Raw genomic sequence first — 27904 nt, forward strand, 5'->3', positions numbered from 1 at the left:
TGAGAGCTCAGTAAATAGCACTGATTTATTGACTGATTTGTTCATTGCATACAGACTCTGCCTTACCTCAGAGGAGCAGCCCCTGAAGAGAGAACTGGCTTTATTGGGAACCTACAGGTAACTTTTTCTGATTTCAAGTTTCCTCCTTTTGGGTGGGGGGAGGGGGGGCTTCCTCCCCTCCCCATGCCCCCAGCTTGTCTCCAGCCTGGTAGGCGGCCAGATCCCTTCAGATGGCTTTCCAGGCTGATGCGGAAGTCCAGGCTGAGCTCTTGGCAGTGCCCATGGCCGTGGGCGGCTGCGGTGGTCAAAAATTCTTTCTTCTCCCTGGTGTGGGCAGAGGGAATGTGGAGCAGTGAGCCAGGATGAGGACAGGGGCTGGCTGGGTCCCAGAGCCTTAGCAAGGAGCAAAGCAAGTTCTAATAATAATAATTATGGTATCTGTTAAGCGCTTACTATGTGCCAGGCACTGTACTAAGTACTGGGGTGAACACAAGCCAAGAGTGTTGGGCATAGTCCCTGTCCTATGAGGGACTCAGAGTCTCAGTCCCCATTTTACAGATGAGGTAACTGAGGGACAGAGAAGTGAAGTGACTTGCCCAAGGTCACACAGAAGAACATGGCGGAGTAAAATTAAAACCCATGACCTTCTGACTCCCAGGCCTGTGTGCTATCTGCTATGCCATGCTGCTTCATGTTCTCATCCTGTGGAGATTGGGACAGTGTGGGAGAGGATCATAGCATTCTGGGGGCAGAGTCTAGTTGATCACTGAATATGGTTGGGGGGCAGGGGGAACAAAAGCATCATTGGTCTGGGGGGCTCAGGGGGAGTCCAGGGGGTAGGCTGAACCTGTAGCTTGAACATTCATTCATTCATTTGTTCGATCATATTTACTGAGTGCTTACTGTGTGCAGAGCACTGTACTAAGTGCTTAGGAGAGTACAACATAACAATAAACAGACACATTCTCCACACAACAAGCTTACAGACTACAGGGAACATCTAACAGTGGTCAGTAGCAACTGGAAATAATGGCCACATAGACTGTAGTTCTATCTAGAGAAGCAGCGTGTCTCAGTGGAAAGAGCCCGGGCTTTGGGGTCAGAGGTCACGGGTTCAAATCCAGGCTCCGCCAATTGTCAGCTGTGTGACTTTGGGCAAGTCACTTAACTTCTCTGGGCCTCAGTTCCCTCATCTGTAAATTGTGGATTAAGACTGTGAGCCCCCCATGGGACAACCTGATCACCTTGTAACCTCCCCAGCGCTTAGAACAGTGCTTTGCACATAGTAAGCACTTAATAAATTCCATCATTGTTATTATTATTATCTCCCAAATTGAAAATAATCATCATCATCATCATGGTATCTATTAAGTTCTTACTATATGCCAAGTACTGTGTTAAGTGTCGGGGTATATACAAGATATTCAGGTCAGCACAATCCCTGTCCTACATGGGGATTATAGCCTAAGGAAGAAGGAAAACAGTTTTTGAATGCCCATTTTCCAGATGAGGAAGCAGAGGCACAAAGTGAAATGACGTTTCCAAGGCCACAAAGCAGGAACAAGGCTCCCAGGCCCGTGCTCTTCCCACTAGGCTCCAGTGCCCATCTCAGTCAAGCACTGTCACCCCTGCAAGGGTTCATGCCCTCCCGCTCTGGGAGCGAAATGTGCAGCCCCGCTTGATGGAGGGAGCCAGGCTAGACCTCGCTCCCCACATGCCCCCACATCCGAATGCGGCTTTAGGAGCGGGACCTACCATACAGTCGCTGGATCCCACGCACGTCATCCAGGGAGAGGCGGAAGGCTCCCGGGTCCACATACCGGTAGTGAGGGAACATGATGGAGTCAGGGTCCCCAGAGTGAGCCAGGCCCAGGGCATGGCCCAGCTCGTGTGTGGCCACCAGGAACAAGTTGATACCTGCCAGGATGATTATAATAATAATAATTATTATTATAATTGTGGTATTTGTTAAGTACTTACTCTGTGCCTGGTACTGTACTAAGCGCTGGGATGGATACAAGCAAATCGGGTTGGATACTGTTCCTGTCCCACTTGGGGTTCACAGTCTCGATCCTCATTTGACAGATAAGGTAACTGAGGCAGAGAAAAATGAAGCAACTTGCCCAAGGTCACATAGAAGTAGTAGGGCCTAGGGGCAAAAACACAGACTTGGAAGTCAGAGGACATGGGTTCTAATCCTGTCTCTGCCACTTGTCTGCTGTGTGACCTTGGGCAAGTCATTTCACTTCTCTGTGCCTCAGGTATCTCATCTGTCAAATGGGGATTAAGACTGTGAGCCCCATGTGGGACCAACTCATTACCTTGTATCTACTAGTGCTTAGAACAGTGCTTGGCACATAGTAAAAGCTTAACACACACCATAATTATTATTATTAAGACAAGTGGCAGAGCCAGGATTAGAACTCATGACCTTCTAACTCCCAGGCCTATCTATCTACTACACCATAATGCACTGGGACTGGATGAGATGGGCCGGGCCTGCCCGGGCTGGGGAGAGGGATGGGTCAGAATGGCAATGGGGAGGGTGTGTTGCTTCTTAACCAGTGCAGCCTGTGAGGAGACCCAGGGCTCAGGGCATCCTCTGGGCTGGACCCAACTGTCCACCTGCACTTCCTTTTCTCCCTCTACACCTTCCTCCCCACTCCCACCTCACAGTCTTTCCTCCTCCTTTCCTCCCCATCCTACTCCCCTTTTTCTCTTTCCCCTTCCTCCCTCTTCTGCCCTCCTCCTTCCCTTGCTCCCCTTCCCTCTCCCCCTTTTATCATCCCACCTTCTCTTCTCCTCCCTCCTTCCCTTCCTTTCTCTCTCCATTTCCCCTTTTATCCTCACTGGGGGAGGGTGACACCCATAATTTACCCAGCTCTGTCGTGGACCACGTTTCTTCACGGTCAAAGTGGACGTCTCCCCCGATTTCTGGCCCCGGGGCAAAGGCGTGGGCCAAGATGTTGCCGGGCCCGTCGAAGGAGAAGCCGTCTCCATGATCTGCAGAGCACAGTGGGAAGGGGTTCAAGGCAGGGGGGTTCATAGTGTGCGAGAGCAGAGACAGCGAGTGGGTGGGGGGCAGGGACAAGGGGCAGAAGCCAGAGTTCATCATGGGGTCTGTCCACTGAGGACAGAATGACTCAAACTGCACCGGTGCTGGAGGAGAGGAAGGAAACCCGGAACAAGTGACTTGCAGGGCTGGGAAGGGACATCAGTGCAAATCTTTGAAATAAAGGAGAATCTGCCTTGTAAGAGATTTTATCAAACTGAATCCTGAAAATGACTCAGACCCACCCATATTCCCAACGATTCCCACTTCACCCTTGTTCCCTGATGCAGGGTCACAGCCAACATCAGCTCCATTGCCTGCAGCCCATAGCTCTAGTCCTAGCCACCTCCCACCTCTGGACATCTGAACAGTTGGAGAACTAAAGGAGACAGAGGAGATTCAACTTCTCTTCAGGCCTGCTGCCATAATTCTATCTGAAAGGGGCCTGAGGCTATTTTCAAGCCCCTCTTGGATAATAATAATATTTTACTAATATTAATTATTAATGATATTAATATCAAATAATAATAATAATAATGGTATTCGTTAAGTGCTTATTATGTGCCAAGCCATGTACTGAGAACTGGGTTAGATGCAAGATCATCAGGTCCCACAAGGGGCTCCCATTCGAAGTAGATGAGAGAACAGGTTTGAATTCCCATTTTGCAAATGAGGGAAGTGAGGCACAGAAAAGTTAAGTGACTTGCCCAAGGTCACACAGCAGATAAGTGGGGGAGTTGGGATTAGAACCCAGGTCGTCTGACTTCCAGGCTCGTGCTTTTTCCAGTAGGACATACGGCTTCACTGGCTTGTGGTTTAAGGCATGGACCACCCTCAAAAAAGGTTAGTGGGGGAGATGGCTTTTCCCCTCCCCCAGCGAGGCCCTCTGTGTTCTCCAGCTGGGTCAGATCTTTTACCGCCTATCCGGAAAGCGATGTCCATGTCGGCCCCCTGGCCCTCAAGCCTCCGGAACATCAGTGGTGTGACGTCACTCCACACGCGCAGAGCTTGGTCCACGGCAGCCCCCACTGTTGTCTTGCTGAGCCCTGGGGGGTAATTCAGGATCCTACAAGGGTGACGGGCAGGGAAGTTGGGGGCAGGAGAGGGGAGGAGGTCAGAACCAGAGCAGAGACCAACTTGGCCTAGTGGATAGAGCACAGGCATGGGAGTCAGGAGGACCTGGGTTCTAATTCTGGCTCTGCCACTTGTCTGCTGTATGGCCTTGGGCAAGTCACTTCACTTCTCAGTGCCTCTGTTACCTCATCTGTAAAGTAATAGTAATAATAATGATGATGGCATTTGTTAAGTGCTTACTACATGCAAGGCACTGTTCTAAGCGCTGGGGTGGATACAAGGTGATCAGGTTGTCCCATATGCGGCTCACAGTCTTCATCCCCATTTTACAGATGAGGTAACTGAGGCACAGAAAAGTGAAATGACTTGCCCAAAGTCACGCAGCTGACAAGTGGCAGAGCCGGGATTAGAATCCATAATCTCTGACTCCCAAGCCTGTGCTCTTACCACTGAGCCATGCTGCTTCTCATATTGATGATGGTATTTATTAAGCACTGACTATGTGTCAAGCACTGTTCCAAACACTGGGGTGGATCCAAGGTCATCAGGTTGTCCCAAGTGGGGCTTACTGTTTTCATCCCCATTTGACATCTGAGGGAACTGAGGCCCAGAGAACTGAAGTGACTTGTCAAAAGTCACACAGCAGACAAGTGGCAGAGCCGGGATATGTCCCAAGCCTGAGATTTTTCCACTAGGCCACGAAATGGAGATTAAGATGGTGAGCCCCATGTGGGACATGGACTGTATCCAACCTGTTTAGCTTGTATCTACCCCAGTGCTTAGTATAGTGGCTGGCACATAAAAAGCACTTAACAAATACTATTTAAAAAAAAAAAAAACTTGCTCAGGCACAACCAGGCAAGTACCTAGCTAAGATGAACTTTCCATTCTTTTCCCCAGAGGGCAGAGGGAAGCGATACCTCTGCCTCTTTCCAGCCCCTCTCCAGCTGCAGATGACAACCAAAAACAAAACCAATCCCCCAAGATACAAGCTGAAAGATACAAGATGGAAGCTTGTCCCAGTGGCCTGGACTTCTGGAAATTTTCCTGTCTTGGCAGGTGGAGCTCACCAGCCAGAAGGAGTCATGGGAAATGTAGAAAAGTGTCAAAAGAGATACACAGTGCCAATGGAGACCTGGAGATCTGGGGCTGTGGGCTAAGGCTCTAAGGCTATAGTGGGTGGGAGTTTCAGGGTGGAGGAGAGAAGGCCGAGGGAAACTGAGACACATGCTCTATGTGAATGCATGTGTCATTCAGGAAATGGTAAAAATATGATCCCTTTTCCCGATGCTTCTGGACTCCTGCTCTTCCACTGGATGTTTAAGGAAGAAGGAAAAAGAAGAAAGAAGGAAGAAGATGGAAGAAGGAGGAGGAGGAAAAGAAGGAGGAGGAGGAGGAGGAGGAGAAGAAGAAGGAGGAGGAGAAGGAGAAGAAGAAGTAGTAGTAGTAGTAGTGGTATTTAAGTGCTTACTATTTGCCAAGCACATAGTACTAAGCTCTGGTATAGAGAAGATAATCAGGTTGGACAGTCCCTGTCACACCTAGGGTTCAAGTCTAATTAGAAGGGAGAACAGATACAGAATCCTAGTTTTATAGATGAGGAAACTGAGGCCCAGAGAAGTGACTTGCCCCAGGTCACCCTGCAGACAGGTAGCAGAGCTGGGATTAGGACTCAGGTCATCTGACTCTGGGGCCAGTGCTCTTTTCACTAGGTCTCACTGCCAGGCATCAAACTCAACATGACTAAAACTGAACTCCTCAGCTCACCTTCATCTTCCCTTATCTTTCCCTCCTCATCTTCCTTCCTAAACCTATTAATAACTTCTCCTGACTTTCCTGTCACCACTGACAACACCACTGTCTGCTCTGCCTATAAAGCCCACAACCTTGGCATTATCCTTTACTCCTCTCTCCAGTCCTGATGTCACTCTGCTTCCCACATCATGATTCTAAGGGGTTCAGCACACATCTCCCCACTCCTCAAAATCCTTCAAACTCTTTCTTCTCTGCATCAAGCAGAAACACCTGAACATAGGTATTAAGGCATTCAATCAGTTCTCTGCCTTCTACTTATCCACTCTCTGCTATTACATCCCAGCTCACGCTCTTCATTTCTCTTAGACCTATACACTGTGTTCATTCTCTCCCACCTACAGCCCCTTACTCAAGTTCTTCTCCCTGTCCGAAACTCTTTCCCCTTTCAAATCTTCCAGACCACAACTCTCACCATCATTAAAGTCCTCCTGAAAACCCACCTCTTCCAAGAGGCTTTCCCTGATTCATTCTCTTCTCCCCAGGTTATACCTTCCCAACCATCTCATTCATTCATTCATTCATTCATTCAATTGTATTTATTGAGCACTTACTGTGTGCAGAGCACTGTACTAAGAGCTTGGGAAGTACAAGTCAGCAACATATAGAGATGGTCCCTACCCAACAATGGGCTCACAGTCTAGAAGGGGGAGACAGACAACAAAACAAAACTTGTAGACAGGTGCCAAAGTATCAGAACAAATAGAATTAAAGCTATATGCACATCATTAACAAAATAAATAGACTAGTAAATATGTAGAAGTAAAATAGATAGAGTAATAAATCTGTACAAATATATATACAAGTGCTGTGGGGAGGGGAAGGAGGTAGGGCGGGGGAGCTCCACAATGATGCATTCACAATCACCCATAGCACTCCCAGGCATATATTGTCCCACACATATTTTAGTATTAAAGACATTACTTTTTCACATGTCCTTTACATTCTCTGCTTCAGTTTATCTGTAATTGATTATTTTGTCTGTCTCACCTATAGACTGCTAGCACCTTGAGGGTGGAGATCATATCAATCAGCTCTATTGTATCGTAATTTCCCAAGCACTTAGTACAGAGCTCTGCACTCAGAAAATGCTCAATAGCAGTAGTAATAGTAATAATATTTACTAAGCACTTACTGTAAACAATAAAAATAATAATAATTAATTAATATTATTGCTATTGCTAATGCTATTGAACATTTACTATATGCAGAGCACTGTACCAAGCACTTGGGAAAGAATACACAGGTGGGAATTAGACACTGTCCCTGTCCTCAGGGGAGAGTGTTCTGGGTGTGGGGATGGAAGGGTTTCAAAATGCTTAAGGCTTAGGGACATTAGAATATAAATGATGCCGAAGGGAGGGAGAATAAAGTGAGGAGATGAGTAATTGTAAGCTAGACTGTAAGCTTGTTATGGTCAGGGAACTTGTGTCCTAACTCTGTTGTATTATACTCTCCAAAGTGCTTAGTATAATGCTCTGCACATGGTAAGTGCAATAAGTAATAATAATAATAATTGTGGTATTTGTTAAGCGCTTGCTATGTTCCAGGCACTGTACTAAGTTCTGTGGTGATCACATGCCGGGTTGGGCACAGTCCCTTTCCCACAACGGGCTCACAGTCTTAATTCCTGTTTTACATATGAGGTCCAGAGAGGTGGATTAACTTGCCCATGGTCACACAGTAGACAAGTGTCAGCGCTGGGGTTAGAACCCTGGTCCTGATTTCTGGGCCTGCTCTCTATCCACTAGGCTGCATGGCTTCTTGATTGACTGATTTATCAGTAGATGGATTATTGATCTGTCCTTTACATAATAGCTCCAGGGGCTGGCTCTCAGGAAAACTTCAAATGTTCACCCTACCCAGTCTCCAAACCCTCTTGCACAATTCTAGATGAGCACTCCTCTCCTGAAACTAACTCATGGCTATGTCTGTTTGTCAATGTGGAGGGAACTTATCTATACGTGTGTCCCATCTCCCCAGCCTCAGGGATCATGGGCTCCAGAAGGAAGAGATGCTCTCTATGCCTGTGGGAGCTGAGGACCAATGGTTTGAAGGACAGACAGAAAGACTGATGGTAGCAGCAGTGGGTTCTGTGGTGATTATGTCCTACACACCCCTGACTTCTACTTCCCACCAGTCACCTGTAGGTCAGCAGCTTCTTGTTCCACCTGGGAGACCCCGGGAAGTAGCGGTACTCAGCCACGTCGGGCACCCCACAGCGGGGCTGCTTCAGGAGGCCCAGCGTCTCAGCGTCCAACCTGCCCGTGACACTCAGGTGAAAAAACCTCTGCAAGAACCTCATCCTCTCTTCCAGGGAAGAAATGGGGGTCTTCTTCGACCACAGGAAGAAGCGATTGAAATAGTCCTAGAGGTAAAGACAAGGGGGAATTCTGAAGTCCCGGTAGAGGATGTCTCAATCAATCGATCGTATTTATTGAGCGCTTACTGTGTGCAGAGCACTGTACTAAGCACTTGGGAAGTACAAATTGGCAACATATAGAGACAGACATATAGAGACAGAGACAGACAGACAGACATATAGAGACAGTCTCCTCCAGGAAACTTTCCCTCGTTGGCCCCAACCCCGTTCCAAACAGACAACACAATCCCAGGATGCCCCAGCAACGCGACCTGGTGCTGACAGGGCCCATCTGCACTCGTTATTGTTGGTGGTGTATGTGTCCACCATATCCTCCCTACCAGACCAGGAGCTCCCTGGGGACAGGGATAATGCCCGCCCTATCTAAGCACTTCGTACAGTGCTCTGCATGCAGTAAGCACTCAATAAATACCATGGATTGGTTGATCAATGTCCCCTAATATATAACTGTCTTTTGTATTCAGAGAAGACACCACTGTCAGTGAAGTTTACCCAGGAAGGCCAATGTGAGATCCACATTGGTGGTCCCAGCCACATGGGATTCACAAAGAAATTGTCCCCTGTTGTGTCGTTACAGTGCCTGGACCCCCAGTAAACCCAGTAACCTAGTCCAGATCATTACCCCCTGCAGATCATCAATAAAGACATGTGCTTGAAAGGAGTGCTTTTGTCTCTCTAGGTTTTAGAGAGGGCTTGTAGGTAGGAATAACAGTTTTACCAGCCTGCAAATATTGTTACCAGGTTCCTGGATGATAAACCGGAGCCTGGAACAGGTGAGCCATGGATCTCAAGCTGTCTCAGTCCGTTGTGGGAAGGGATTGTCTCTCTTTATTGCTGTATTGTACTTTCCAAGCACTTAGTACAGTGTTCTGCACACAGTAGGTGCTCAATAAAGAAGTAGCATGGCTTAGTGGAAAGAGCCCAGGCTTGGGAGTCAGAGGTCATGGGTTCTAATCCCTGCTCCGCCACTTGTCAGCTGTGTGACTTTGAACAAGTAACAACTTTTCTGTGCCTCAGTTACCTAATCTGTAAAAAGGGGATTAAGACTGTGAGCCCCATGTGGGACAACCTGATAACCTTGTGTCTATCACAGTGCTTAGAACAGTGTTTGGCACAAAGTAAGGGCTTAACAAATACCATCATTATTATTATTAATAAACAATATTGAATGAATGAATGAATGGTTCCCCGGTCCCTCTCTCCCCACAGATCTCAGAGAAGAGAAGAGTTCTGAGAGGCAGAGGGGGCCGGGGAACCCTGCATGGATGAGGTGACTCTCCAAGCTGCCTAGCAAAGCCCCTCCGTAACCCAAGGAATTTGAGTCTCTCCTGCCACAGTCTCCTTCTCCCTCTTTTCCCTGAAGTAGAATCACAGGTGCTCTGCCTCAGTCTCTGCCCATTTCTGTCTCTGTCTCTATGTCCGTCTCTGCCTCTGCACTTGTCTGTCTCTGTTCTGCCTCTGTCTGTCTCTGCCTGTCCCTGACCCTCTCTCGACCCCTGCATCTATCTCTGCCTGTCCCTGTCTCTGCTTCAGCCTTTGCATCTGTATCTACCTCTGTCTGTTTCTCTACCTGTCCTTTTCTTAGTCTCCGCTTCTGCATCTATCTCCACCTCCATCTGTCTCTGCCTGTCCTTATTTCAGTCTCAGCCTCTACATCTGTCTCTGCATTGGTCCGTCTATATCTGCCTCTGTCTCTCTCAGTCCCAGTCTGTCTCTTCCTGTACCTGTCTCTATCTCTACCTCTACCCCTCTCCTGGGATGAAACAACATGGAGAAGCAAAGAACTGGGCAGATGGATCCCCACCAAGTCACTCCATCGTGCTATGCCAGAGCTGGAAGTTTGGAGGGCAGCAGAGGCAGGGGGCTTTAAGTCAGGTCAATGGGAGGCCAGGAACCAGCTGGGGGTGTCTACAATCATCCAGGCACCCTTAGACCCAGCCCCCAGACCCCAGCCCCAGTCTTGCTGTCCTGTGCTGGAGGGGGGAAGCATTTCTGGGGTCATGGGATGGGAATGACGCTCAGTCAAGAGATGATCTTCTTCCGTCTCCTAGGGTGAATCCTCTGAGTTGAGCCAAACTGCTCTCCATCTCCTGCATCCCAACCACCCAGCTTCCAGTGCTCACCCCCACTGCATGCTTTTCCACACCCCAACCCAGGAACAGGCTAGTAAGCCAATGCTTCTCCAGCCCCACCAATCTCCCAGCTCTGGCTCCTCTTAGAGCCACAAGCAGGGCCTCAGAGAGTTAGGATTACCCCAAACCAGGACCACCACCCCCAGGTCCAGGGGCTGGCCACTAGTCCACTGGAAGCAGTATGGCTTAGTGAATAGAGCACAGGCCTGGGAGTCAGAAGGACCTGGGTTCTAATCCCTAGCTCTACCACATGTCTGCTATGTGACCTGGGGCAAATCACTTCTCTGTGTCTCAATGACCTCATGTGTAAAATAGGGATTGAGACTGCAAGCCCCATGTGGGACAAGAGACTGTGTCCAACCCGATTTTCTTGTATCCACCCCAGCTCTTAGTAGAGTGCCTGGCACATAGTAAGTGCTTAACAAATACCATAATTATTGTTATTAGAGAAGTAGCATGGTGAAGTGGATAGAGCACGGGCCTGGGAATCAGAAGATCACGGGTCCTAATCCCAGCTCCACTCCTTGTCTGCTGTGTGACCTTGGGCAAGTCACTTCACTTCTCTAGGCCTCAGTTACTTCATCTGTAAATTGGGGATTGAGACTGTGAGCCCCATGTGGGACAGAGACTGTGTCCAACCCGATTTGCTTGTATCCACCTAAGGGCTTAGTACAGTGCCTGGAACATAGTAAATGCTTGACAAATACCATCATCATCATTAACTTGTATCTACCTCAGTGCTTAGAACAGTGCTTGGCACATAGTAAGTGCTCAACAAGTACCGTAATTATTATTGTGTCCATCTAACCCCCAACCAGGCAGCATTCTGCCTTCAGGCTCCTGAGCCTCCTCCACCACCCTGGGACATGTAGCCTAGGTGGATCACCTCTCCTGCCTCACCCTCAGCCCCCGCCACTCCCTCAGCCCCTGCCACCCCCTCAGCACTCACCTCCACAAACTTCCAGTCTTCCAGGGGCCCAGGAGGGGCAGGAAAAGCCCCACTGCAGGGCAGTCCCAGGCCCAGGGCCAGGACGAGCATACCAGCAAGCCACCTCATCATGGTCCGAGCCTCTCAAGTCCTGGAGTGACCAGCTTATATAGCCCAGGGCCCCGGCCAGCCACAGCGAGGGTGACTCATGCAGGAGTTTCTCTGTCCAGCCCAGCTGGTGACTCAGGTTGGCCGGAGGGGACAGGTAGAGAGTGAGCCAGGAGGAAATAGCCGCTGACATTCCAGGGATGTGAGAGTGGGCACACAGCCTCCAGACCTCCCCACCCCTGAGCGGGAACTGCAGAACTGCCTCCTGGGGTTGGGGGGGTGGGGGGGTTAGAGGCGGGGATGGGTCCTGAGGAGGGAAGGAAGTGCCTGGTGCTGGAGCTGGGAGAGACTGAGCAGTCACCCATGTCCACACCTGTTCTTGGGGGTCCAGGGACCCCACCCCAACTACTCCAAGTCTGCGGGGAGCTCACATCATACCTCACCCATTGGGCCTGAAAGGAACCAGGCAACAGGCTGGGAAAAGGCCAGGTGGGGGCAGGGAGGTCTCTTTGGACCCTGCCCTTGCCCGAGGGGTGGGTGGGAGGTTCAGATCATCATTAGCATCTCTAATGGATGGAGGTCTAGAAGAGAAGAGGAAGAGGGAATGTGAGGGACAGAAGCAGATTTGTGCACACCATGTGGCTGAAATACATTTTGGCAGTTTAATGAGCTTTTAAAATTTTCTATGACTGATTTTGTCCACCTCCCCACATCTGAGGGGGATCTCTCCTGCTTTCAAATACCTCCAGGGAAGTTCTTCCGGTGGTCTAACCCAAGCCCTCCTGCTGCAATGGGAGTCCCTGAGCACTGTGACAGATACATGGGACTGACATGCTGGGTAGACCCAGAATTCATTTGGCATTTTAGTTGACCAGTTGGCCCAAATCACAATGGGTGAGGAGAGAGGATGCAGTCTATATAGCTCATGTTCTTGAAGTTGGAGGTGGGGCACTTCCAGGTTGCAGGGATTCGTTGTGGGCAGGGAACATGCCTACCAACTCTGTTGTATTGTAATCAATCAGTCAATCAATTGTATTTATTAGTTATGATGCTTGTTAAATGCTTCTTATGTACCAAGTCTGTTCTAAGCACTGGGGTAGATATAAGATATTCAAGTGGGACCCAGCCTCATATGTCCCACATGTCCTTAAGTAGAAGGGAGGAGGATTTAATCCTCATTTTGCAGATGAGGAAACTGAATCACAGAGAAGTTAAGTGATTTGTCCAAGGTCACTCCGCAGGCAAGTGGCAGAGCTAGGATTAGAACCCAGGTCCTCTGAGTAAGTGCTCTAAGCACTTGGGAAAGTACAATATAATAGAGTTGGTGGACACATTCCCTGGCCACAACAAGCTTACAGTTTACTCTGCACACAGTGAGTGCTCAATAACTATCATTGATTGATTAATGCTGGGGCAGGGAGGGGACTGGCCCAGGGAGGACAGAGCGGGAAGTGCCCCACAGGCTGAATTCTACAGCTCTGAATCCAGGACAAAGTGGGATCCTTCCGCAGCCCTCTCCATCCTGATTGCTTGACAGTAGACATGGAGATCAGCCACGTGAAGCAGCTTGACTTACTGGTAGCAAGGCCTAGTGGACAGAGTAAGGGCCTGGGAGTCAAAAGGATCTGGGTTCTAATCCTGGCTCTGCCACTTATCTGCTGTGTGACCTTGGGAAAGTCATTTAACTTCTCTGGACCTCAGTTATCTCATCTGGAAAATGAGGATTGAGACTGGGAGCCCTTTGTTCAACCTGAACTACCTTGTATTTATCCCAGCCCTTAGTACAGTGCCTTGCACATAGTAAGTGCTTAATAAATACCATAGTTATTACTATTAATAGCCAGGCAGATCCCTTGGCTGTCAGAGATGGAAAGGCACAGGCACAGACACACACACACACACACACACACACACACAGAGTAAATAGTCAAATGTCTGAAATAAATGGTGAGAGATTTAGACAGAGAAGTAGGCCCTGCTGAGAGCTCACCTCCTCCAGGAGGCCTTCCCAGACTGAGCCCCTTCTTTCCTCTCCCCTCGTCCCCCTCTCCATCCCCCCGTCTTACCTCCTTCCCTTCCCCACAGCACCTGTATATATGTATATATGGTTGTACATATTTATTACTCTATTTATTTATTTATTTATTTATTTTACTTGTACATTTCTATCCTACTTATTTTATTTTGTTGGTATGTTTGGTTCTGTTCTCTGACTCCCCCTTTTAGACTGTGAGCCCACTGTTGGGTAGGGACTGTCTCTATGTGATGCCAATTTGTACTTCCCAAGCGCTTAGTACAGTGCTCTGCACATAGTAAGCGCTCAATAAATACGATTGATTGATTGATTGATAGTAGGAAACAAGGAGGTAGAGGTAGACAGTAGTCAAGAACAGAGACAGAAGTAGAAAGTCACAGATAAGTGGAGAAGAAATAAGGCATAGAGATCAGACAGACTAGTCCATGTGGAGAAGAAATGCCTGCCCCCCACCCACACCCGCTCTTCCTCTTTGACTCAAGCTTATCACCTCTTCAAATCCTGGCATTCAGCATCCCCTCAGCCTTCTCTTCTCCAGGTCAGATACTCCAGTCCTTTTCCCTGCCCCTGGGAATAAAGGTATATGAGTATCCAAAATTAGCCTCTACCCAACATTTTTCAAATCTGCAAACCACCTCCTCCAGGAAACCTTCCCTGGCTCATCTCCCACTTTCCCAATGGTGTTCCTGCCCTCAGGGACCTCAGTGCTGATGGTTTTCCTCTTCCATTCATAATTGTTGATTCCTCTCCTTATGGTTATTGTTTATACCTATTCATTTATTCTTCAGTGTAGTGTAGTTATGCCTTTTTCTCCCATCTTCGCTACTAAGCTACAGGTTCCTCAGGGGCTGGTACCACATCTTTTGTTCATTCATTCAATCATATTTATTGAGTACTTACTGTGTGCAGAGCACTGTACTAAGCACTTGGGAAAGTAAAATGCAGCAATAGAGACAATCCCTGCCCATAGTGAGCTCTAGAGTCTAGAGGTCGGGGACATCAATACTAGTAAACAGGCATCAGTATAAATAAATAAAATTACGGATATATTCATAAGTGTTGTGGGGGGCGGGGGAAGAGCAAGGGGAATGAGTCAGGGTGACACGGAAGGGTTTGGGATGTGGGGGGGGAGAAGAGGAAAAGGGGGTGAAGGCCATGCCCTGGGGCAGAGCACTACATCTCTATCCTTCTCCAAGCACCCAATACAGCTCTCTGCACGCAGTTGAGGCCCAGTACAGCTCTGTTTTGACCTTCACAGCATCGCTAAAATTCACTTTTTCCTCTCGATTCAAACTGCTATCACTTAATCCAGTCACTTATCCTATCCCTCCTTGATTACTGTACTGGCCTCCTTGATGACCTCCGTGCCTCTTGTCTATCCCCACTCCAGTCCATACTTCACTCTGCTGTCTGGATCATTTTTCTACAAAAATATTCAGGCCATGTTTCCCCACTCCTCAAGAACATCCCGTGGTTGCCCATCCATCTACGCATCAAACAGAAACTCCTCACCATTGAGGAGTTGCCTTGCCCCCTCCTACCTCACCTCACTACTCTCCTACTACAACCTAGCCCACATGCTTCGCTCATCTAAGTGCCACTTTGGAGGCACCTTCTCACTGTGCCTCAATCTTGCCACAGACCTCTCATCCAAATCCAGCCTAGAGCTCCCTTCTTCCTCTCAAATCCATCAAACAATTACACTCCCCCTCTTCAAAACCTTTCTGAAGGTGCATCTCCTCCAAGAGGTCTTTCCTGACTAAGCCCAACTTTCCTCTTCTCCAACTCCTTTCTGCATCACCCTGACTTGCTCCCTTTATTCATTCCCCCATGTCTACCCCAAAGTACTAATTTATTTAATATGAATGTCTGTCTCCTGCTCTAGGCTGTAAGTTAATTGTGGGAAATGAGTGTGTTGTAATAATAATAATAATAATAATAATTTTGTTATTTATTAATCATTTACTGATAATTTATAATTAGTCTTATCTGAAGTTCAGCATCCAGATTTTCATAGTTATGCAAAACTTTTCTTTAAGGCAATGGAGAAAGGGAAGACTTTCCTGTGCTGCTTCAACACAATTATGAAGACGCCATATGAACTAAGAAGGTTTTATCCAAGTCCCAGGCTATCCATTGATGGGTCTTTCAGCAGATGCAGATTGCTTCATTTTCTGGATTGAAAACATTCTTGCTTTATTGCTGCTAATAGATATTTGAGCAGCTGAAACAGGTTACAAGTAAAGCAAAGATGAAAAATGAAGAGCAGATGACACAGAACTGGGAGTCAGGAAGTCTCATGTCCTCCCCCTGGCCTGGAATGCCCTCCCTCCACACATTTTATTTTGTTAACATGTTTTGTTTTGTTGTCTGTCTCCCCCTTCTAGACTGTGAGCCCGCTGTTGGGTAGGGACTGTCTATATGTTGCCAACTTGTACTTCCCAAGCGCTTAGTACAGTGCTCTGCACACGGTAAGTGCTCAATAAATATGATTGAATGAATGAATGAACTTACTATGTGCCAAGCACCGTTCTAAGCACTGGAGGAGATACAAGGTAATCAGGTTGTCCCACATGGGGCTCACAGTCTTAATCCTCATTTTCCAGATGGGGTAACTGAGGCACAGAGAAGTTAAATGACTTGCCCAAAGTCACACAGCTGATAAGTGGCAGGGCCGGGATTAGAACCCATGACCTCTAACTCCCAAGCCCGCACTCTATCCACTGAGCCACGGCTCACAGTCTAAGTGGGAGGGAGAGCAGGTATTGATCGAATTCTCATTTTACAGATGAGGAAACTGAGGCCAGAAGAAGTGAAGTGACTGCCCCAAGGTACTCTCCCTAGCATTCAGTACAATGTTCTGCACACAGTAAGCACTTAATAAATAGAATTGACTGACTGCACACATTAGAGAAGCAGCATTGCCTAGGGGAAAGAGCAGAGGCTTGTGAGTCAGAGGACAGGGGTTCTAACCCCAGATCTATGGGTTGCCTGCTGCGTGATCTTATCAATCAATTGTCTTTATTGAGCATTTACTGTATGCAGAACCCTGTGTACCAAGTGCTTGGGAGAGTACCTTGCGGCAGTCACTTCACTTCTCTGGGCCTCAGTTTCCTCATCTGTAAAATGAGAATTTGATCAATACTTGCTCTTCCTCCCACTTAGACTGTGAGCCCCTTGAGGGACAGGGATTGCATCCATTCTGATTATCTTAATAATAATAATAATATTGGCATTTATTAAGTGCTTACTATGTGCAAAGCACTGTTCTAAGTGCTGGGGAGGTTACTAGGTGATCAGGTTGTCCCACAGGGGGCTCACAGTCTTAATCCCCATTTTACAGATGAGGTAACTGAGGCACAGAGAAGTTAAGTGACTGGCCCAAAGTCACACAATTGACAGTTGGTGGAGCTGGGATTTGAACCCATGACCTCTGACTCCAAAGCCTGTGCTCTTTTCACTGAGCCATGCTGCTTTATCCACTCTAGTACCTAACACAGTACTTGGCATAGAGCACTTAAAAAATACACAGTTATTATTATTAGGGCCCAATACAGCTCTCTACACACAGTGGGAGCTCAGTTTAGGTTGATAATAAAGACAACAATGAAGATTCATTAATTTACTAGTATTTATTGAGCACTTACTGTGTGCAAAGCACTGTACTCAGTGCTTAGAAGAGTACAATGCAACAACAGATGCATCCCTACCCACAGCAAGCTCACAGGCTAGAGATGATGTCAACAAGGAGATTTTGTCATTTGTAACCAAACCCAGGATTGAGATTTTGTAAGCAAAAAAAGAAGAGCTGGCAACACGGGGGAAGGAGAGAGGGGGCAGGGGGAGGTGGAGGTGTTGGCACCAGAGAGGGCATAGTCTTTGCCCTGCAGAGCTGCTGTTCCCATGCCCTCCAGCCAGGCATCATATGGTTAAAGAGGAGAGTCTGACCACACTTCACATACCAACCAGGCATTCATGCACGGCTGGGAGAGGGGTGGACAGGGGCTTGGAGGACAAGGGGGCAGAGAGATGGTGCTTCCTGGAACTCTCCCCCAGCAGATCGATGTTCCCCCCGCCAAGCCGGTCCCAGGGTGTGCCCAGCCCTCTGGCCGGCTGCCCACCTCCCCTGTAGCTGGGCTGGCCCATTGATGCCCCCAGCCCAGAACATGGACAGACAAGCAGGGAGGCATGACTCTTTACTCACACCTGGGCCAGTGGGTGGTCCACACTCTCAGATTGCCCCCTCTTCTCAACCAGGTGGGCAGGGGGGTCAGGGCTGTTCAGCTCGATCACTGCGTGGGCAGAACCCTGGATCCCCTGGAGTGGGCTGTGGTTTCCTTCCTGGAATTCAGCTGGCACCACTTTCTCGACAACACTCCCCACAGCCCCGCCCCCCGCCCCCTGCCCTTTCACTGGCACTGGACAACAATTAAAAAATAAACAAAAGACAACAATGAAGACGGGGATGATTCATTCATTCAATTCATTGAGTAGTATTCATTGAGCACGTACTGTATGCAAAGCACTGTACTAAGCCCTTGGGAGAGTACAATGCAACAACAGACACCCCCCTACCCACAACAAATTCACAGGCTAGAGATGATGTCAACAAAGAGATTTTGTCATTGGTAACCAATCCCAGGATCAAGATTTCATAAGCCCAAAAAGAAGAGCTGGCAACACAGGGGAGGGAGAGAAGGGGCTCTTTAACTCCTTTGACTCCCCACTACCAGCCTCCTCCTGCCCAACCTCTGTGGCTGCTATGGTCCCATTTGGCTCTCTCAATTGGCCTAAGTCCTTGTCTTCTCCTACCCATCCATTCCATCGGGTGTGATGATGGATTAGTGCCCTCCCCTTCCTTTGGTGTTCCAAGGAAAGCAGTGTGGCCTAGTGGATAGAGAACAGGCCTGGCTGAGAGTCAGAGGACCTGCATTCTAATCCCAGCTCTGCCACTTGTCTAGTGTGTGACCTTGGGCAAGTCACTTAACTTCTCTGTGCCTCAGTTACCTCATCTGTAAAATGGGGATTAAGACTGTGAGCCCATGTGAGACATAAACTGTGTGCAGCTTAATTAACCTGTACCTACCGCAGCACTTAGAACCTGCGAGAAGCAGCATGGCATAGTGGAAAGAGCACAGGCTGGGAGTCAGAGGTTGTGGGCTCTAATCCCAGCTCTGCCACTTGTCAGCTGTGTAACTTTGGGCAGGTCACTTAACTTCTCTGGGTCTCAGTTCCCTCATCTGTAAAATGGGGATGAAGACTGTGCACTCCATGTGGGACAACCTGATTACTTTGTATCTCCCCCAGTGCTTAGAACAGTATTTAGCACATAGTAAGTGCTTAACAAATACTATCATCATCATTATTATTATTAGAACACTACCTAGCACATAGCAAGTGCTTTACAAAAACTATACCTGTTCTCCTTCCTTCTTAGACTGTGAGCCCCAGGTGGATCAGGGACTGTGTCTAAGCTGATTATCTTGTATGTATCCTAGTGCTTAGTACAGTGCTTGGCACACAGTAAGAGCTTAACAAAGACCACAGTTATCATTAAGGGAAGCCCTTGTTCCCTCCCAGTTGCTGGGCTGGACTCACAGCCTCCCTGACCCCAAGTCTCTTGTAAGACCTCAGATCTCTTGAACAGCACTTGAGTGCCCCAAAAGTGAGTCTCTCTGATGAAGATGACATATGTTAAGGATTAGGTGTTCAGCACTGTTTGAAGTGACATGGCTCAGTGGACTGTGAGCCCACTGTTGGGTAGGGACTGTCTCTATATGTTGCCAATTTGTACTTCCCAAGCAGTTAGTACAGTGCTCTGCACACAGTAAGCGCTCAATAAATACGATTGATGATGATGGAAAGAGCCCGGGCTTTGGAGTCAGAGGTCATGGGTTCGAATCCTGGCTCCACCACTTGTCAGCTGTGTGACTTTAGGCAAGTCACTTAACTTTTCTGTGCCTCAGTTACCTCATCTGTAAAATGGGGATTAAGTCTGTGAGCCCCATATGGGACAACTTGATTACCTTGTATCTACCCCAGAGCTTAGAACAGTGCTTCGCACATAGTAAGCTCTTAATAAATGCCACTACAAAAAAAGGGCTTGGGTAGATCCAAGGTTGGACACAGTCCCTGCCCCACATGGGACCCACAGTTTTAATCCCTATTTTACAGATGAGGGAACTGAGGTCCAAAGAAGGTAGTACTTGCCCGCAGTCACACAGCAGATAAGTGGCAGAGCTGGGATTAGAACCCAGGTCCTTCTGACTCCCAGGCCCGTATTCTATCCACTAGGCCATACTGCTTCACGCTGCCCCCTTGACTCCCTGAAGCTTGCCTGTCCCACCTCCCAAGCACTTAATACAGGCCCCACTGTAGTGAATGCTCAATCCCCACCCCCTTTCATGATGACTTGCTCGCTCCCCTCCTCAAAGCTCCACTCCCTTTCTGCCCACAGGCTGGCACCCATAATAATAATAATAATAATAATGGTATTTGTTAATAGCTTACTATGTACCAGGCACAGTACTAAGCACTGGGGCAGATACAAGGTAATTGGGTTGGACACAGTCCCCCTCCCACAAAGGGCTCACTGTCTTAATCCCCATTTTACAGATGAGGCATAGAGAATTTAAGTGACTTGCCCAAGGTCACTCAGCAGACAAGTGACAGAGGCAGGATTAGAACCCAGGTCCTTCTGACTCCCAGGCCGGTGTTCTATCCACTAAGCCACACTGCTTCACTAGGCAGATGAGCACCTCGGGCTCCCTTTCTCTTCTGCCTGGCTCAAACTTGAGCTGCCCACTCTGGCTGGCATTGTTTGGATTATCTGCTGTTTTGGATTATGTGCAAAGCTCCTCCCTGTCACTCACACAGGAGCTAATGTAGAGAGGAAGGGGAATGTGGGAGGAGGCAGGCTGGGTCCCAAATCCCTACCAGGATGTTTGCCCATCCAGTGGAACTGTGGGTGCCTGGAACAGGAGGAGGAGGAAGTACTGATAGGAGTGCTGATGGCGGGTTCAAAACTGGGCCCCTCCTGCCCTTTCACCCAGGCACCACTGCAGTCCCCAGATTGGTGCCGGGGGCCAAAACAGGGCTCTTTTTTCCCCCAGTGACTAAAATCACAGAACAAACAATTGGCAGAGCTGGGATTAGAATCCAGGTCTCCTGACTCCTGGTCCTGCACTGTTTCCCCTAGCCCATGCTGATCCTCAAAGTCCTTTCCTGAAGTCCTTTCCCTGAGGATGAAGCAGCACAGAGGATAGAGCATGGGCCTGGGAGTCAGAAGGTCATGGGTTCTAATCCCGGTTCCACCACTTTACTGCTGTATGGCTTTGGGCAAGTCACTTCACTTCTCTGTGCCTCAGTTACCTTATCTGTAAAATGGGGATTAAGACTGTGAGCCCCACATGGGACAACTTAATTACCTTGTATCTACCCCAGTGCTTAGAACAGTACTTGGCACATAGTAAGCATTTAACAAATATCAATATTATTATTATTATTAAGCCCTCAGAAGGACCTGGGTTCTAATCCCAGCTCTGTCACTTTTCTGCTATATGACCTTGGACAAGTCACTTCACTTCTCTGGGTCTCAGTTCCCTCACCTGTAAAATAGGGATAAAGACTTTGAGCTCCATTCATTCATTCAATCACATTTATTGAGCACTTACTGTGTGCAGAGCACTGTACTAAGCTCTTGGGAAGTACAAGTCTGCAATATAGAGAGAAGGTCCCTACCCAACAATGGGCTCACAGTCTAGAAGGGGGAGACAGACAACGAAACAAAACATGTAGACAGGTGTCAAAATCATCAGAACAAATAGAATTAAAGCTATATGCATATCATTAACAAACTAAATAGAACAGTAAATATGTACAAGTAAAATAAATAAAGCAATAGATCTGTACAAATATATATACACAAGTGCTGTGGGGAGGGGAAGGAGGTAGGGTGGAGGGGATGGGGAGGAGGAAAGAAAAAAGTAGGCTCAGTCTGGGAAGGCCTTCTGGAGGATGTGAGCTCTTAGTAGGACTTTGAAGGGAGGAAGAGAGCTAGCTTGGCAGATGTGTGGAGGGAGGGCATTCCAGGCCAGGGTGAGGACGTGGGCCAGGGGTCGACAGCGAGACAGGTGGGAACAAGGTACGGTGAGGAGGTTAGTGGCAGAGGAGTGGAGGGTGTGGGCTGGGCTGGAGAAGGAGAGGAGGGAGGTGAGGTAGGAGGGGGCGAGGTGATGGAGAGCCTTGAAGCAGAGAGTGAGAAGTTTTTGCCGGATGTGTAGGTTGACAGGCAGCCACTGGAGATTTTTGAGGAGGGGAGTAACATGCCCAGAGCATTTCTGCACAAAGATGATCCGGGCAGCAGAGTGAAGTATAGACTGAAGTGAGGAGAGACAGGAGGATGGGAGATCAGAGAGGAGGCTGATGCAGTAATCTAGTCGGGATAGGATAAGAGACTAAACCAGCAGGGTAGCGGTTTGGATGGAGAGAAAAAGGGAGGATCTTGGCGATGTTGTGGAGGTGAGACCAGCAGGTTTTGGTGACAGATTGGATGTGAGGGGTGAATGAGAGAGCAGAGTCGAGGATGACACCAAGGCTGCAGGCTTATGAGACGGGAAGGGTGGTAGTGCCGTCTACAGTGATGGAAAAGTCAGGGAGAGGGCAGGGTTTGGGAGGGAGGATAAGGAGTTCAGTCTTGGACATATTAGAGTTTTAGATGGCAGGCAGACATCCAGATGGAGATGTCCTGAAGGCAGGAGGAGACATGAGCCTGAAGGGAGGGAGAGAAAGCAGGGGCAGAGATGTAGATTTGAATGTCATTAGCATAGAGGTGATAGTTGAAGCTGCGGGAGTGAATGAGTTCACCAAGGGAGTGAATGTGGATAGAGAACAGAAAGGGACCAAGAGCTGACCCTGGAGGAATACCTACAGTAAGGGGATGGGAGGGGGAGGAGGAGCCAGCAAAGGAGACTGAGAATTAATGGTCAGAGAGATGAGGAGAACCAGGAGAGGATGGAGTCTGTGAAGCCAAGATTGGATAGTGTGTTGAGGAGAAGGGGGAGGTCCACAGTGTTGAAGGCAGCTGAGTGGTTGAGGAGGATTAGGATAGAGTAGGAGCCATTGGATTTGGCAAGAAGTAGGTCATTGGTGACCTTTGAGAGGGCAGTTTCACTGGAGTGTAGGGGATGGAAGCCGGATTGGAGGGGGTCAACGAGAGAGTTGGCATTGAGGAATTCGAGGCAGCAGCTGTAGACGACTCGTTCTAGGAGTTTGGAAAGGAAGGGTAGGAGGGAGATAGGGCTATAACTAGAAGGGGAAGTGGGATCAAGAGAGGGTTTTTTTAGGATGGGGAGATGTGGGCATGTTTGAAGGCAGAGGGGAAGGAACCAGTGGAGAGTGAGCAGTTGAAGATGGAAGTTAAAGAGAGGAGGGAGGTGAGATTTCATAAGATGAGAGGGAATGGGATCTGAAGCACAGGTGGATGGAGTAGCATTTGAGAGAAGGGAGAAGATCTCATCTGAAGATACTGCTGGGAAGGATGGGAGAGTAGCGGAGAGGGTTGAGAGCGGAGGGGTTGGAGAAGGGGGAGAAGTGACTTTGGGGAGCTCAGACCTGATGGAGTTAATTTTACTAATGAAGCAGGAGACCAGATCATTGGGGATGAGGGATGGAGGAGGGGGAGGAACAGGGGGCCTGAGAAGGGAGTTAAATGTATGGATAGTACATTTGTAGTAATAATGTAGTAATAATAGTAAGTGCAGTTTAAAGCACTTAGTGCCAAGCACTGTACTAAGCTCTGAGGTAAATAAGATCAATCAATCAATTATATTTATTGAGCGCTTACTGTGTGCAGAGCACTGTACTAAGCACTTGGGAAGTACAAGTTGGAAACATATAGAGACAGTCCCTACCCAACAGTGGGCTCACAGTCTAGAAGGAGGAGACAGAGAACAAAACCAAACATATTAACAAAATAAAATAAATAGAATAGATATGTACAAGTAAAATAAATAAATAAAGTAATAAATATGTATAAACATATATACATATATATAGGTGCTGTGGGGAAGGGAAGGAGGTAAGATTGGGGGGACGAGGGGGAGAGGAAGGAAGGGGCTCAGTCTGGGAAGGCCTCCTGGAGGAGGTGAGCTCTCAGTAGGGCCTTGAATGGAGGTAGAGAGCTAGCTTGGCGGATGAGCAGAGGGAGGGCATTCCAGGCCCGGGGGATGACCTGGGCCAGGGGTCGACGGCGGGACAGGAGAGAACGAGGCACGGTGAGGAGGTTAGTGGCAGAGGAGCAGAGGGTGCAGGCTGGGCTGTAGAAGGAGAGAAGGGAGGTGAGGTAGGAGGGGGTGAGGAGATGGAGAGCCTTGAAGCGGAGGTTGAGGAGAGACTCCCAGGCCTGTACTCTTCCCACCAGGCCACAATGCAGATCTCTTTACTAAAAGATGGGAATGAATACACAGGGGAGAATTAGAGGTGGTACCAGACCTCAGGAGGCTCACAGTCCAAGTGTAAAGGAAAGAAATGGGGATAGCAACAGAGACATAAGGAAAGATAAAGCACTCAGAGTACAAAGACAACATAAATGATGAGGACAAGGGTAACTACAAAAATAAAAATAAAAAACAGAGGGCACCGGAGCTAGAAAAACAGAGTTTTGGGTGCTCACAGCTTAGAATCCAACGGTGAGAGTTGTGGCCACAGTGACCGCCCCCCACCCCATAGTTCCAGTCTTCACTACAGTCCACACTTTGTCCTTCTCACCAAATTTGTCCTTCTCACCAGGTTGGAACAAAACAGGCCAGCTGGAGATCCCATCTTGAGTAATCAAGCAGTGGTATTTTTGAGCGTTTGCTTTGTGCAAAGCACTGTATTGCCTTGTTTTATACTATCGAGATATCTCTGACCTATAGCAATGCCATGGACACATCTCTTCCAGAATGCCCACCTCCATCTGCAATCATTCTAGTAGTGTATCCATGGAGTTTTCTTGGTAAAAATATGGAAATGGTTGACCGTTGCCTCCTTCCGCTCAGTCAACTTGTGTCTCCACCCTTGACTCTGTCCCATGCCGCTGCTGCCCAGCTCAGATGAGTTTTGACTTGTAGCAGATGGCCTGCCACTTGCTAGCCACTGGCCAAGCTAGGAATGGAATGGATAGACCTCTGCTTGACTCTCTCTCCCATGGTCAAGACTGGTAGAGTACTAGAAACTCTCCAGGTATGACTCTGAGAGGGTAAAAACACTGTATTAAGTACAATAATATAGAGGTGGTAACTGCAATCCTTACCCACAAGGAGCTTACAGTCTACCAGGAGAGACAGTAGCGAACATGGGAGCTGAAGCTCCCCACCCCAAGGCCAGTGGCTCCACTGAAGCTTGAGGGTGACGAGTTCAGAACGAACCTGAGGAAATACCCCTTCACACAATTGGGAGTAAATATGTGTAATCTGCTCCTCCAGGAAGCCATGCAGCTGGTGTTACAGCAGGGTCCTGATGCTTGGGTAGATACGTGGATGGGTGGACCATACTGGATCCCTAATGGGAAAGTTAGGGGTTGGGGGATGGTCTGCCCCTTACCATGAGGACAGGGTCCAGGGTCGTGGTGGGGGGGGCAGCTGTCACACGGTTCCTCCAAGGGTCCTAGTGCCATTGTCTGAGAGGTCTTGGACTGGATGGGCTGTGGGATTGGTCAGTAGAGGCAACACTTGAAGGAGGGGTTCCACAAGCATGGCAAATTTCACTCTGCCCCAAAACACTTTGCACATCGTTCCTATTTTTTATTTTAACCTGATCCAGGACCAGGCAGCAGGAGGCTGACGAGGAGAGTGAGCCGCTGCTCTCCTGGATAATAATTGTGATGTTTGTTCAGTGCTTACAACATGCCAGGCACTGTGTTAAGAGCTGGGGTAATAATAATAATTATTATTATAATTATAATGGAATTTGTTAAATGCTTACTATGTGCAAAACACTGTTCTAAGTGCTGGGGAGGATACAACGTGATCAGGTTGTCCCACGTAGGGCTCACAGTCTTCATCCCCATTTTACAGATGAGGGAACTGAGTCACAGAGAAGTTAAGTGACTTGCCCAAAGTCACACAGCTTATTGGTGGAGCCAGGATTTGAACCTATGACCTCTGACTCCCAAGCCCATGCTCTTTCCATTGAGCCACACAAGATAGATTGGATGCATTTCCTGTTGCAAATGGGACTCACAGCCTAAGAAGGAGGAAGAACAGATATTTATTCCCCATTTTCCAGATGTGGAAACCAAGGCACAGAGAAGTGAAGAAATTTGCCCTAGGTCACTCAGCAGACATGTAGCAGAGACAGAATTAGAACACAGGTCCTCTGATTCCCAGGCCTGTGCTCTTTCCACTAGGCCACACCATTTCTCCATAGGCTTTTTTTTTCTCATGTCCTTACACTTGCTTGGGGCAGGAGTGAGGGGCTTCCTCTGTCTCATGCCTCCCAAATTAGGACGAGGGTCCCTTCTGGGGATATCTTGGGGCCCCCCTCCCCAGGACACTGGCTCCCAAATCCTTCCTTCATTTGGCAAATTATTGAGGCTTTACTATGAAGAGAACTGTTTTAGCTCTGTGGTAAAAAGAAAAGTGTGTATAAGTAAAATATGTGGTTCCTGCCCTCAAAGATCTGACCATCTAAAGTGGGAGAGAGGCAAGTACAGATTGTAAATATTCAACAGAAATGTAAGGGAACAGATCAGTGTAACTGATATCAGCAGTCGTATGAAGAAAATAGACAAAGACATAATAAATTGAAATTTTTTATGGTATTTGTTAAATGCTTACTATGTGCCAGGCTCTTTACTAAGTGCTGGGATATGTACAAGATAATCAGACTGCATGCAGTCCATGTCCCATACGTGGCTCCCAGTCTCCATCCCCATTTTATAGATGAGGAAACTGAGGCCCAGAAAAATGAAGCTACTTGCCCAAGGTCACACAACAGACAAGTGGTGGAGTGGAATTAGAACCCAGGTCCTTCTGACACCCCAGTCTGGGCTCTATCCACTAAGCCACACTGTTTGCAGGCAGCTCTATGCGACATGTGGGAGAGGGACTGTATCCAACCTGACAAACTGGCATCTACCCCAGTCTCTAGAACAGTGCTTGATACATACTAAGCACTTAACAATTACCATGAAAAAAAAAAAAAGAAGAGATCCTCACTATAAGCACAGGTTTGGCAGTGTTGGTGAAGAGGAGGCCACAACACAAATCAAGGCTGGAAGATATTTTTGTCCACAGAGAAGGTGAAGAAGGCCTCAGCTTCAGCCTTGAGAGGGGACCACATGGGAATTGGGTCCCCGAGGAGGAAACCGGAAATACCTGGAAAAAGAGTGGGGCACGGGGAAGCCTGTGACATCCCAGGTTTGCCAACAGAGCTGTCATGATTGGGTGAAGATTGGAATCCTTTTGGAGATAAGGACCCTGATGACCCTTTCACGAATGCTTTTGGTTCTGGCCCCGTAGATGATGGGGTTCATCATGGGAGGGACCAGGAGGTAGATGTTGGCCACGAAGATGTGGATGTAGCGGGGGATTTGGTGGCCAAACCTGTGTGTGAGAAAGGAGAAGAAGCATGGAAAGTAGAAGAGCAGGACGACACAGATGTGGGAGCTGCAGGTCCCCAGGGTCTTGAGCCGGGCATCCTTGGAGGGGAGGTGGAACACGGCCCGGAGAATTAGGATGTACGAACAGATGATCAGCAGGAAGTCTAGCCCGCCAGTAAAGAAGGCGACCATGAGGCCGTAGGCCCGGATGACCCTGGCATCAATACAGGCCAACTTGATGATGGCCATGAACTCACAGTAGGTGTGGGCGATGATGTTGGTCCTACAGTAGGGAAGCCACCTGAGCAGGAAGGGGTAGGGGGTAAGCAGAAGCACCCCGCGGAAGGCTACAACCAACCCCAGGCCCCCGACGACCGGGTGGGTCAGGATAGCAGAGTGTCTCAGCGGGTCGCAGATGGCCACGTAGCGGTCGAAGGCCATGGCCAGGAAGAACCCAGACTCCATGATGGAGAGCGAGTGGATCATGAACATCTGGGTGAGGCAGGCTTCGAAGGAGATCTCCCCATCGTTGAACCAGAAGAGGCTGAGTAGCTTGGGCAAAGTAGAGGTGGAGAGCATCAAGTCTACTGCAGAGAGCATGGAGAGGAAGAGGTACATGGGCTGGTGGAGCCCGGGGTCCGTCCTAATGAGGCAAAGAAAGATGCAGTTCCCCAGCAGGGCCATCAGGTAGACCAGGCCGAAGGGGATGGAGATCCAGATGTGGGCGGACTCCAACCCTGGGATACCAAGCAGGATGAAGGTGGAGGGGTGGAGGCTTGTCCAGTTGATAGTCACCAT

At 48.5% G+C, this 27904-nt stretch overlaps 2 protein-coding genes and 1 non-coding gene across 3 annotated transcripts; all 3 read right to left on the minus strand.

Annotated features, from left to right (window-relative positions):
• On the minus strand, nucleotides 1–11574 carry LOC119949852 (matrilysin-like). Its single transcript, XM_038771695.1, has 6 exons — nucleotides 11403–11574; nucleotides 8083–8306; nucleotides 3970–4118; nucleotides 2878–3003; nucleotides 1756–1917; nucleotides 1–324 (listed from the first exon to the last, which is right to left on the minus strand). Exons 1-6 carry the CDS (start codon nucleotides 11511–11513, stop codon nucleotides 305–307), a joined length of 792 nt encoding a protein of 263 aa, XP_038627623.1. The 5' UTR covers nucleotides 11514–11574; the 3' UTR covers nucleotides 1–304.
• A 13053-nt stretch (nucleotides 11575–24627) lies between these two features.
• Nucleotides 24628–24765, minus strand: LOC119923805. Its single transcript, XR_005448977.1, has one exon. It is a non-coding gene; the product is annotated as a small nucleolar RNA SNORA7 (small nucleolar RNA).
• Nucleotides 24766–26941: 2176 nt separating this feature from the next.
• LOC119943777 (olfactory receptor 52D1-like) lies at nucleotides 26942–27904 on the minus strand. The gene has a single exon (XM_038764944.1). The coding sequence runs from the start codon at nucleotides 27902–27904 to the stop codon at nucleotides 26942–26944; it is 963 nt and encodes a 320-aa protein (XP_038620872.1).

This window comes from Tachyglossus aculeatus, chromosome 2 (assembly GCF_015852505.1).
Source record: "Tachyglossus aculeatus isolate mTacAcu1 chromosome 2, mTacAcu1.pri, whole genome shotgun sequence".
NCBI lineage: Eukaryota > Metazoa > Chordata > Mammalia > Monotremata > Tachyglossidae > Tachyglossus > Tachyglossus aculeatus.

What these genes read in the sequence shown, in the direction of transcription:
- LOC119949852 (XM_038771695.1), bottom strand. Translation starts at nt 11,513, where the DNA reads ATGATGAGGTGGCTTGCTGGTATGCTCGTCCTGGCCCTGGGCCTGGGA. An exon ending in AAGAAGCTGCTGACCTACAG is followed by an intron (nt 4,119 to 8,082) that starts GTGACTGGTGGG and finishes TCACCCTTGTAG; the next exon opens with GATCCTGAATTACCCCCCAG. An exon ending in TGGGATCCAGCGACTGTATG is followed by an intron (nt 325 to 1,755) that starts GTAGGTCCCGCT and finishes TGCCCACACCAG; the next exon opens with GGAGAAGAAAGAATTTTTGA.
- LOC119943777 (XM_038764944.1), bottom strand. Translation starts at nt 27,904, where the DNA reads ATGGTGACTATCAACTGGACAAGCCTCCACCCCTCCACCTTCATCCTG.